The sequence below is a fragment of the Harpia harpyja genome, chromosome 1, assembly GCF_026419915.1.
Source record: "Harpia harpyja isolate bHarHar1 chromosome 1, bHarHar1 primary haplotype, whole genome shotgun sequence".
Taxonomy (NCBI): domain Eukaryota; kingdom Metazoa; phylum Chordata; class Aves; order Accipitriformes; family Accipitridae; genus Harpia; species Harpia harpyja.
The window spans coordinates 34,632,275-34,645,322 of NC_068940.1; the positions used below are offsets into that span (position 1 = coordinate 34,632,275).

Sequence of the window (13,048 nt, forward strand, 5' to 3'; positions counted from 1 at the left end):
GGAACAGAATTAGTTTCAGTTCCTCTGGAGTTAATGACATACTCTTAAGTTAAATCCTATTCTCGATGCCACAATTCAAAATAGTTTTTAGATAAATGAAGATAAGCCCTCAGGGCTCCTGTCTATGACAACTGATCCAGCATGCCTTCATATGCTTTTGCACCAAAGTCTGCTCCTAACAACTTACAGAGCTCCAGTTTCAGCCTCTAAGAGAGCAGGTTTTGATGCTTTCAGAAGCAGCTGAATTTTTTTTTTAGTCTGTAGTGGATTTACCTCTCCACATTACTAAAAAAAAAACCCTTCAGGAGTTACCACTGTTCAGCTGCATCACACTGGCTGCTGAATATGTCTACTTACGTACAAATTACTAAAAGTTCTTGGATTGAAATAAGTTACTGCAAATGCACAGTAGCTGATTTTGAAACCACAACATCTCTACAATTTATTATTATTTTTACAAAATACCCAAAGTGATCAGACCATATTGTAGGTTACTGGCTTGCCAAAGGTTATGTTGTAAAATCAAAACCATTTCTGAGTTACAGAAGTGCCAAAAACAATCTTGAACAACGTTTGTTTGTTGTGTTTGTTGTTTTTTTTTTTTAAACCAACCCCCATCCAACAAAACAGTTGTATAACTTAAAACAGAAACAAGAGTTTGTGTTGGAAACTGTTTAAAAACCAACCCACCAAATCATGCTTGAGCAGAAGCCTTGTGTGGCAAAGATTTAGCTTTGGGCAATTTAGTGCCAAGATATAGACCCTCTATGGGTTTATAATGGAAATACTGACACAACCTCAACTATAGTGATGCAAATGTGCCCTAAAACACTGTATTTGCTTTTATTAATAAAAGTGGTAGTGTTTACATTTGCAGGTATCTTACACTTCAGCATCACAATGAATACTGAGTAGAATGAGTTAAGTTTTGGCTGTAAGGTCAGAAGTTTCCAAACAGATGAATGAGACAAAAGTGAAAGTCCTCAATCATGAAAACAAGAAGTTCAAATAAATAAATAAAACAAAACTAGGAAATATGGGTAAGCATTAGGTTGGAATGGTTCAATTAACTGCAAGTTATGGCCACTAAATTAGAGACAGAAGAAAACACAGTTACTTATTAAATAGCAAGCATTAAAGCTTTATGTTTTTGTATTTAAAAAAAAAAAAAAAAAGCTGTTAAAAATAAGACTTGCATTTACCAGGCCACCAAACTGCATGGACTAATAGACTAACAAAGGCAATACTGAGACATTAAGACACACACACACACTCCATACTTGTGCAACTCAACCATATTCAAAACAATTGCCTTTTTCGTTACTTAAGAAAAAAAAAAAAAGCATCCCCTAAACATTTCTGTTCACATAAAGCTTTAGGTTTCTTAAACTGTTGCTGTCTTATATAGCTCATTGTTATTATGTATCCTTCTCATTATCAGAGGAGGAAGCTTATTTTTTTTTTGTTAATGGAGGTGCTTTGTTTCTCTCAGATCAGAGATTACATTCCTCACACCACTCAAGGTTTTCCCCATTTATAAATTTGGTGTTTACACCAACTCCTCCTAGGCTTAAAAAGATAAGGGTTGGCACTAAATTAAAGATTTTGGCTCCTGTAACTAAAATTAAGGCTCACAATGAATTTCCTTTCCACTACGTGTGTCCCATTTTTACCTAGTGGAAACACCAGCCCTTAACCTACAGGCACGGGATACATTCTTAAATTGTAGGGGGTTATTTTCGGTCATGTTCTCCTACAGTTCTACAAAGTTCAGATGGCAACTTTCTAAACCTGTGAACAGGAAAGATCATTATTTAAAAGATGAGTAGCAATCGCAGCTAAAATTTTTAGATGTTTTAGTGTCTTCTGGAAGATGACTAGTAATTTTGAATTAAGAGAGATGGGAGAGTAACTCCATCGTGTCCCTGCTCTTTACATGAAAACGGACTAGGTGATTAATTTTCATTTAGACGTTTAGCCACACAAGCAATGAAAACTCACAATTCTGAACAGTTGCAGTTCTTAGTATTAAAAAGGCATCTGATACCTGAAGCAAATCTAGCTGCACAGACATCACTGATCACACCCTAACTTTAATTTAAACTGGACCTCTTCCCAAAAAAGAAAGTTAACACAGTCTCTTGGGTGGAGGGAAGCTAGTGTGAAAGGCAGAGGCGCAAGTATTTTGGTGTTTGTTTTTTGTTTTGTTTCTTTTGTTTTCCTTTTAAAGTCACTGCAGTAAGATCCAGATCAGTTTAGGGGTGTAAATGAAGGGGGAGCAGGGGTGTTTGAGTAATATAGGCTAACACTGTTCTAGATGTGTTATTACAGCTGTAATTTCTGACTCTGTACAAATTGTACACGTAGGTTTAGACACATGAAAAAGTAACACACTCACAGAGACATAAAACACCTAGGTATAAAATATAAAGCAGTGTAGTAGTTACTAAAATTACATGCTCTCTTATTGCTACAGTGATTTTTGCTCTTTTTCTTTTTACTGTACCACATGTTGTTCTAAGCATATAATTTGCATAAATTATTCAAGTTTAAGAAAAATCCACACATCTTCACTTTAAGCTACTTATATAGTTAATATAAAACAAAAAGGTTCTAAAGTATCTCTTTATTAAAAGAGAAATAAAAATGTCATTTGAAACTGGAATTCAGTGGCCAAATCCAAGGGCAATGCACACCTTGTCATTCTGGTAGTAGTATGCCCACGCAGCGTAAGTGGAGGTTGGTGGGGTATTTGGCCCAGTCTAGAGATGGTCACCAGACCTGCATGATGCCCTATGTGTCTGTTATTGTTCTGGTTTTGTCTTTAGCAAAAAGGACTATGAATGACCAAAGACTAACATTTATAATTTGTAGCAAAATTTGGTTTATGTAGAAACAAGCCATGTTTTGCATTTGGATAGAGATTTAAATGAATTAAAGCTAAAAATTAAAAAGCATGATGCTGCAACATCTGGTCACTTGTTGAAGACCTCACTTTTAAAGTGGTTAAGTTTGCACAATTTGTACTTTTTTCTTTTTTTTTTTCTTTTTTCTTTTTTTTTTTTTTTACTAAACAGTATTTTTCCTTCTTTTATAAACCAGAAAAACTAAACTACAGATAAATTTTCCCTACCTTGAGCTAATGCTGCAGATAGGGTTGACAAAGCTGTACAGCGCAATCAAACATACTTACATCTTAGCTCATTGTACAGGTACAGCCATAATCAAGGCACAAAGATCTTCTACAAGTTATTTTTTTTCAATAAAGTTGTACAAAATAATACATTTTACAGTCTGTACAAGAATAATAATCCAGCAGTAAAATAAAAAATGAGGGGAGGGAAGAAGAAAAAGAAGGGAAAGACTGTGAGGACTACAGTCCAGATAATGATTTTTATAGCAGACGGGATCATCAGTGGACAAACTGAAAACAGTGTGTGGTTAACTCTTTCTGCAATCACAGGCCATACGCAGTTCAATTCATAAATGTCCATGGTTGTCTTTAGACCACCAAGACTGGTTTTAAAAATACCCTTCTGAAAGGTAGCAGTTGGTTTTTGCACTGTCTAGGTCTGTTGTAGAATTGTCAGTATTTCTGTTCAAAGCCACATTACAGTCAGAGAACCAAACTCAAGTGTCTGTCTTCAAACTTGGTCTGTGACTTGGCACCTTCTTTAGTCTGATGCAGTGAATGATACAAAGTGGAGATCACGGGTTACACGATTATGCCCACAACAGTGCTAAATTACCTAAAGTTTTCTCTCCCCAATTTTTGTTTTAAGTTTTAATTTTTTATCCCCAATTCTTTCAGGTGCTCCACATTCAGGGCTTTTAATTAATTAGTTTTTATTTCTTTTTTTTTTTTTCTTTTTTTGTTAATAACAGTGTTAGGGAATCCTCATGGAAATGGCCTTTTAAGTGTTAGGGGCCATCCCAAACTGTCCGAGGGGTACAGAAGCAAGCTTAGAAGTGCTGCTATTGTCCGGCAAGGAGAAAAAGTTGAGGGGTGCAAATCAATGGGAGATTCAAACAGTTCTCTTCCACCCTATGTGGGCAAGGGTGTTTTTTTTTCTTTTTTTTAATAAGGAATAAGGAGTCCAAAACACAGAAAAAAGTGCTCTCCATCACAACAACTCGTATTGGCGAAGGTGCATGCGCTGAATAATGTCCCGACAGTCATTGAAAACCCTCCGGATGTTCTCTGTATCCACTGCACATGTGAAGTGAGGATAGCAATAGTGCCTTCCATCTCCACTTGCTGTGCTGATTCTCTGTTAAAAGTAAGAGAGAGATACTGGGTTAAAATAAAACTGACTGGGGACCAGCCCCCCCCATGTTCTCAAAACTCAGATGAATGAAGGTTAAGGTAAGTATGTGTGCATTGTGTTTTCAAAGGGTGTAACGAAGTGGCAAAATGCCCACAATTTTTCACTCTGTCACCTGAAACATAACATTTAAAATGATCAGAATTATACGGTGAGAAGGCCACTGCATACTGGGGAATTTCAGAGTTGAAAGAGAACTCAGAGAAGTGCTATTATTTATATGCAGCTTTGGTGAATTAGCCACACAATTCCTAGTCAATTTGTCCATGAAGAAAGCGGGATTTTGCCTCCTTGTACAAGGCTTTTATCCCTACTTTACACTTACACAAAGCCTCCCTCAAAATTTTATTTTGCTCCATTTTAAAAAGAGTCCACAGTTTGATTGCCATGCTCACCACTACAAGTAATTGTAATAATATTTAAAAAAAATCTGTTATAGCTTCAGCTGACCAGTAATGAGAAAGATAATATGAAAAGAACATTAATATTTTATGGATGATGCATCTTTTACTTAGTCTTTATCTTTAGAAATAATGCATGGAATAAAAATCTGTCCCCATTAAGAACAGCAGGACTTCACTCATCACTCTATTTGAGGTTTCCTAATTCTCACCAATTCTTTTGCTATTTAATTATGTACTGCGTCAACAAACAAATATCTGAAGAGCAGCTAACAAACAGCAGTAAGGCTCTTAAACGTAACCGTGTTTTAGGCAGTGTGGATGTTAAATATGAACAACACAAAAAGCAACAGCATTTTGCAATACGAGAAGGTACGTAAGAGCTTGTATTTGAGAAGAATCACATGAGAAATACTGAAAGAAAGGAAATACTTACAAGAAACTCGTCTCTAATAAAATACTTGGCCCTTGTAACTCTGGGATCCTCACCAGGCTCTGGTGTTGCTGAATAATAATAACGTAAGTATATCTCATTAAAACAGTTGTTTTTTGGTGATAGCACCTAAAAATCATAACTTGTTCTGTTTTCTGCTCACATATGACAGAAACATACTTTGCAAAACTGACTATAAGACAAACCATAACATATTATCTAAACAAGCAAGATTTCAGGACAACAAAGGAATACTACACTGGCCATAGTACCAGCCATTTGGCAGGTTAGAGAAATGACCACAGATATGACTAAGGGGAGTCCAGAGGACATATCTGTGACAAGCTGTACTGTGTCCAGCAAAGTAACAGGATTTTGGCATGATGAAATTATTACATATTAAATGCATATAAGACAGGATTCTTTCATTATTAATATCTACAATTTAACATTACAGTTTGGCTGAAAGACAATGAAGATTACATCTACTTAACAGTTTTCAAGTTTTAGCTGAAATTACCAAAAACATTACAAATGTGATTAAGAAGGAAATGATAAATTGCTAATAAAACTTAAAAAGTCTTACCATCATCTGGTGTAGTGTAGCGAGCAAATTCTGGAAAGTAGTCTTCAATTTTAGATTTCCCTGCCAAAACTTTCTCTGCTAGCAAATCTTGTTTATTCAGGAAAAGAATTACTGAAATGGTCCGTAGCCACCTGTAGAAAATTGAAACCAAACACTCTGAGAAGGCACAGCTAGGATCATACAGTAAAAAGAAACTTAATCCAGTTCTGGAGACAACACTCATATGACATGCTATAATAATTTTGAAAGGTTCCTTTTATAACTGAATCCTATGGTGTAATTCTGGGTGTACACACCCTGAGTTTGCTTTGTGTGCTCCTAACGCGGGCAATGAAAGTTGCCCACTTTCTACTGCTAATCCAAATACATCAAATAGGTGAGCATATCCACTTTCAGTGTGCCACTCTATCACTGCTTTAATTACTTCAGCCTCAATATGGCAACTACCAATCTGTAACTCTCCAGAATTTTCTTCAATTAGGTGAGTGTATTGGACATTAACATAACAGGTAGACAGTTGCGATCAAAGACTAGCTTGGACTGCACCGTGAGAAGCAAATAACACCAGCTACGCTGCTGTTGTGGGTCAACCCTGGTGGGCAGCAAAGCACCACACAGCCACTCGCTCACTTTCCCCCTCAGTGGGATGGAGGAAGAGGAAAGGAAGAATAAAAACAAGAAAATTTGTGGGTCAAGATAAAAAAATATAAACAATAATTGTTTAATAAGTGAAGGATAAGTGGAAGAGAGAAGAAAACAAGTGATGCAAAAAGGCGATCACTCACCACCTCCTGTGGGTAGACCAATACCCAGCAAGATGGCTGGGTATTGGTCTACCCACAGGAGGTGGTGAGTGATCGCCTTTTTGCATCACTTGTTTTTTTTTTTTTGCACCCTCCTAAGCCCCCCTCTTTTCCCTTTTATTGCTGAGCATGACATTAATATGGTACGGAATACCTCTTTGGTTAGTTTGGGTCATCTGCTTGCTTGTGTCTCCTCCCAACCTATTGCGTACCCCCAATCTATTCACTGGGGTGGGGTGCAGAGTGAGAAACAGAGAAGGCCTCGATGCTCTACAAACACTGTTCAGCAACAGCTGCGTTAGTGTGTTATCAGTATTGTTTCAGTAAAAAATCTGTAACACGGCACCATGTGAGCTGCTATGAAGAAAACAAACTCTATCCTAGCCAGGCCCAGTATGCAAGTCTTGACTATAGCGTAAGACAGGATTACTAATTTATGTGATACGAACAATGAAACTTCAATTCACAGACCTGTTGTTCCAGATACTCTTGAAGAGGTTTAGTGCTTCTTGAAGCCGATTGGTCTGATTGTCCTCTCGTATAACCATGTTGTAGCTACTGCTTGCCACCACAAATATGATAGCAGTCACATCTAAATCAAGGAATACCCATTAGTTAATACCAAACTTCAGAAGAAATACCCAGGAATCCCAAAGCTCAATAAAAAGCTGTCAGACTTTCAGCTTCATGAAGAGAACAGGCTGGAATGCTATTGCTGACAGCTTTCTAAGTACCACAAATAAAAAAAGAAAGTGAAGAAACCATTAAAGATAGTACAGGCAGGCCACAGAACAGAAGCTGACAGAATGACAGAAAATGTAGGAAAGAAAGGAACAGAAGCAAGAGAGGGAAACTGAAGAAAGCTAAGAGGAGAATTTAAAGAAGATTTAAAAGGTATGAAGAAATTTAGAGAGCAACTCTGAGCTATCAAGAAAGGACAGGGAGGCCCTTGGGGGAAGACCTCAGGACAAATGGCACTTTTGATCTGCGTGAATAGTAATAATAAAACCAGTAGATTACTGTGAATTCATGGTTAACTGTTCTAGTCCTCCCACAGTGTACTATACTGCTTAGAGGCCCCTGTCTCTTTCCTGGGAGATACTCGCAGGATCACAGAATCCAGATGTCTGTGTTTCTGTGTGGCTGTGCTGCTCCAGAACCCTTACACTGACTTCCAGTCTCATCTACCTCAGACATCAACAGCAGAAGAGATGAGTCAGATCATGAGGTAACAGGAAGGAGCAGAGGTAAAACCCAAACAAATCTGTTATTAATAGCACAGAAGATGAAAATATTGCACAGTAGTTCCAGACATATATAAAGTGTTCAGGTGATACTCTATGACAGTAACCGTAGCAAAACACCATGAATTCTAAGTTGCATTCTACTTTATCTATTCTGTAGCATCTCACTGTAACTCTTCTACAAAAAGATAGACTTTTGCATAGCTTCATAAATATTTTGCCCAAACAACAAAGAAAAAGACAAAAATATTTTCACCAGCTCTAGCTTTAAGAAAACTTGTGTGGAGAAACATTTTACATCTAAACATGGAGAGAGTAGAATAAACAGCTGTAGTGACGGTACATGTAACACTTCAGCATACACACAAAACTACCCAATTTAAATTGTATGGGAGTTAAGAATATAATCACCTGAACTAAACTGATGGGGACATCAGTGTTAAAACTCCAGATCTTACAAAATGCCTGCAAATGTTTCAGGTCTTACCTGTATCTAGGCTGGTGCTATGTCAGCATTCTAAGGAATCTAGCTTACAAGTAGGTTACTGAAATGAGGGTATTTGTTCCTATGTTTTCAGTAAGGGCCTTCCCCTTAGGCTATTTTTCAATAAATTATTTTAATATGCGTGGCGCCTTAGAAAAGTGCAGATTTATAAAATCCATCACAAACCTTTTTGACAAGGGCATTTTGGGGCTACGCTATACAATGCACATACCGTATTGCGACACCATGTCTAACAAGACAGATGTTCCCTGCAATCTCATACTGCATTAATGGGTCGGTGCTGATTTGTAAAGAAGCACCCATGACATAGCAACGTGGCTGCAATTATGTGCAAAAATATTATTTTCTGATTTTATGCATATTAATTATCCTGTAATTGTATATTTTGTACAGGCACAAACGTATGTAAACCTTCACTTGGAAGCCAGAATATAGCTTGGAATTTAACACTCACATAGCTGGCATATAATGCACAAACCCACCACCAATTACACCTAATTAAATGAAGAGAGGGAAGCTGAAGAAAATGGACAAGGTATGTTAAGTTAAACTTGAACCTTTCCACCTACATTCTCCGTAAAGATATTCCACACAGTTACAGAAGTTTACATGTCAAGAAAAATTCCATCCTGTATGACTGTCCAGATAATTCCTTACCAAGCTACATGGAAAAGAAGATGGCTTTCACACAGTGAGAAAATTAAGATTGGGCATTAAAATTTTGCAGAGAACTATTATAAAACAAACATAAATTCTAATCATACCATTAAAACACTGGATCCATTTTCGGCGTTCATCTCGTTGCCCTCCAACATCAAACATACTAAGAAAAAAATCATAAATCAAGTCAGAATACTTTTTGTGTTTGTTTCCCCCCCCCCCCCGAACGCAAACAGAAAATATAAGAAATTTTAGGACTTTGGTGTCATAAAAGCTAAAAGGAATCAAGGATTATGAGAACCTGAACAGGTAACAGTCCACCAACATATGCACACAGAGCTTTCATCACAAAATATAATTACGTTTAGTTTCACTAACACCTACACTTGAAGGTAAGAAATTCTGGCGTATGTACATTGTAGATTCATTTTCACCCTTACAAGCCAAGACATTAAAAAAGGTCCTATAACAAGTCATTTGCTGAAACAAGTATTGCAGATCTAAACTCAACAAGACCAGACTAAAACTCAGCAGTTTTTGTTTGGGTCAAGCAATCTTTCTAACCTGGGACAGTAAAGAGAACATGCATTTTCTGTTACTCAGATACATACAAAGTTTTTGGTCAAATATTTCACTATATAAACTAGCAATGAATCAAATACTCAGAAAAGGCGTTAGTAAAAATAGATTTAAAACATTTTGTTCTTTGCTATTTAAAATAAAAGCAGAAAATTGCACACCAATTTGAATTTCTTTTTAAAGCCAGACTATTAAATTAAAACATCGTAAACTACTTGCTTTCTATTAAACATCAACTTGAGAAATACAGTAGTCTCAATGACTATATGGTAGACTGTCTGCCAATTTACCCTGGTATTCGTCTGCACTGTATTAAAAAAACAACAACAAAAAACACCAAAGAAAGAAAAAAAAAAGAAAGAAAAAAAAAGAAAAAAATAAGCATACTTACTGAAAATTTACTTTATCCACCTGAAACTTGGTTTCAAAAATTCCTGATGTCAAAACTCTGCATCTGAGAAGATCCTAGAGCATAAAGGAAAAGTCACTGATTCAACACAGATACTTCATAATTCTTCATATATGCAGCAATAGAAATAAAAACTTTTTACCCAGTGCTGATAGTGTATGCTGTACTGCAAAAACAGGGAACAGAGCATCACGAAGCTGCATTTAAGGTTTTGATCTTGAACACATGTGCACACACATGGGTGTGCTCAACTTTTAAAGTATATATATTTTCACAAGCAGGTTGTAAGTGCCAAGTTTGGAATAGGAGGAAACATTTACAGGCCACTTAAAGCAAACGCAAGTGTTCTGAACAGCGCAGACCCCTCCCTAGAGATTAGATGATGCATTCACAGATTTCAGAGGGATAGTGGCACACAACGGGATCTTTAAACTGCCACCAAATAATTCCCAACTCCAGAAGATAGATCTCTCCCCGAGCTGTTCAGTATTTGGCTATGAAAAGAAGTGTCTAGGTCTCAGAATTTTCCAATTTTTCCTTCAAAGAACTGGGAGCTCAACCACTTAAATCTCATAAGAATTGGGCTTTTTAAAGATACAATTTGAAATTTCCTGTAGAGACAAAAGTGATAATCAGAAGTTGTAAGCTACAAACAGTTGAAATTGTTATAAGTGCTACAAAATCCTACTAAAACCAAACTGTATCGGCTTTTATTTACTGTGTATTGTAAAGCAGTGACAGCCATATACAATGCCTAGTGGGTAACTGATCTAGAAGAACCTAATTTGCATAGGCTGCAGACTGAGTACACAGTCCAAATATAACTAACGACAAAATACCACTCTAAAGGTTTTATAATTTAGGACTTAAAGTTTTGGTTTTCTTCACAATGGGTCTAAATAGCAGATAAATTGTAACATTTGCAGCAGATCCTTAGCCTCCAATATAAAACTGATACTTGTTTTAAAGTTTCGTATCTGAAGATTAGTTGCTCCAAATTTCAAACATAATAACTTATATTTTTAATATTTTGTTTCTTGAAAATAGAATTATTTCAGTGATAAGAAAGCCTCATTTGTAAAAAACCTCAGATTTTTAAAAGGATGAATGATTAATTTATTCTTGAACAACTTCAAAGGACACAAACTGCTCTCTCCTCATCAATACTGTCTGTGAAAGTTTTGGGACATTATAATATGTTTTTTGATTATTTATCCTATAAAAGTACACTAGATGCTTAATTGCATTATTTATGGGCAGAAAGTTAGGAATATACATATGATTTTGGACTAGGGATTTGGTCCTAAAAAGATCCTCAGATTATCTGTAACAAAATGAAAACTATAATTCGTATTCTGATTAAAAAAATACAATCTTCTAACAAGGTTGTTTTTACAAAATCTGGTTTACAGTGGGAACCAGTGGGGCTGAGAAAATACCAGTCGACTTTGCATCAAAGAAAGTGCATGACGGTTATTCAGCAAGGAAAGCAAAACATTATAAATTACTCATTCAGATGGATATTTGAGTTTTAGTGTCACAGAAGCATGATGTAAGTCTTGAATCTAGGCAGATTTTAATTTCACAGTACATTTGTATGTATAAACATAATCCAAACAACAAAGTAATTTTTACTGGAATACTAAATATGTATAGTACATTGGTAATACCTGTATTGGTGCCACAAATAGCAATTAGAAAATTAATGAGACAGTTACCCTCAAAGACAGAGGGGGCAGATAAATTGTGTAATTTCTTAATGAAACTTTCCTTACCTGGTCAGACGGTGTATACTCATTTTGTTTGACTATGTCAATCTTGTCTAGAAAACTGGGGAGAGGAAAGAAAAAGAGTAACTTTTCATTCTCAAATTAGACCAACTATCTAACACTTTAGTAACTGACAGGTTCCCAGATAAGATTTGTTATATTTTAATGCACTCAGATTCACAAAATGATGAATACACTTAAATTGCTCAACATATGTGTGCTAGTATTTAAAACATGCATTTCCTAGCACCACCCAGCAGAGGGCCAAATCCACAGTTTTATTAATCAGGTCTGGTAATCTCATTCCAACCCCCTCCCACTCTGCTCCCTCTGCTAACAAACATACAAGTAGTTTAATTTAGGTCATTTATTCATATAAATTGTACAATATAATCTGCTACTGCTACTGTAAAGCAATGACTCAAATAAATTGCCTACATGTAAATTTCCTGAAAGTAAGATGATTATTTTAAAAATATTTATTGTCACTGTAATGCTTTTAATAAATGAAATCCCTAAACCAATTTCATTACACGTTCAGTTAAGTGAGAGGGAATACTGATTTTTCTGTCAATTGTTGGTACCAGTTTTTCAGTATACTTTCTGAAGTAGTAGTAGTAGTAGGCCAAATGGGTATAAAAAAAAGTATTTTATTCAAATTCATTAGGCATTACCTAAAAAGGATATCCTGGAGTCTTTAAAATGTTTTTACCAATTAACTGTAACCTCCTAATTATCTTTCACTTCAACTCAAAGAGCAAAAATCTCAAGGAACCGATTTGTTAACTCTGTTTTATTGTGGTGTTACTATAAGACTCGAAGATGTAGTGAACCAGGAGCTTCAGGACGCAGATTTTATGCTATTTGCATTCCCAATCACATTGTCCAACACAAAGTATGCAGCAGGGCTACACCGAGCTCAGACACCTTCCATTTCAGATTATTAGGAGATCTAGCAATACTTCTACAGTTAACTTTACCCGTAACATTAATGATTAATCACAGTCTTAAAACCAATATACTTTTAAGTTTCCTTTTAAATTCCTTTGCATGCATTCTTTATAAAGCAGAAATCACAAAGAAAAGCTGAGTTTTCCCTTCCGATCCCTACACATAGGCAGGTACGCTGACAATGCATGAACTATGGTTGCAGGCAATAATTTAAAGGAGGGGAAATGGTAGCCACGTCCCAGATTCACAAATCAGAAACCAAACCTCCGTTAAAATCAGCAAGGGTCTTAGCCCTCAGTTTCAGCCCCCGCTTCCCAACTGACTTTCTAACACATCTAATGAAGCACAGGGGAAAGAAGAAAAATAACTGTATGTTTCAACAG

At 36.1% G+C, this 13,048-nt stretch overlaps 1 protein-coding gene across 4 annotated transcripts in view; it reads right to left on the reverse strand.

Moving 5' to 3' along the window:
• Nucleotides 1-413: 413 nt before the first annotated feature.
• GNAS (GNAS complex locus) overlaps nt 414-13,048 on the reverse strand; it is a 161,555-nt gene continuing 148,920 nt past the window's right edge. For all 4 annotated transcript variants that reach the window (XM_052786525.1, XM_052786534.1, XM_052786553.1 and 1 more), the window contains exons 6-12: nt 11,721-11,775; nt 9,928-10,001; nt 9,062-9,120; nt 7,020-7,140; nt 5,746-5,876; nt 5,163-5,230; nt 414-4,271 (exon numbers count right to left, since the gene is read on the reverse strand). In XM_052786525.1, the coding sequence (XP_052642485.1) occupies nt 4,125-4,271; nt 5,163-5,230; nt 5,746-5,876; nt 7,020-7,140; nt 9,062-9,120; nt 9,928-10,001; nt 11,721-11,775 (655 nt within the window). In that variant the 3' untranslated portion in view covers nt 414-4,124. The remainder of the gene's footprint in view (nt 4,272-5,162; nt 5,231-5,745; nt 5,877-7,019; nt 7,141-9,061; nt 9,121-9,927; nt 10,002-11,720; nt 11,776-13,048) is intronic.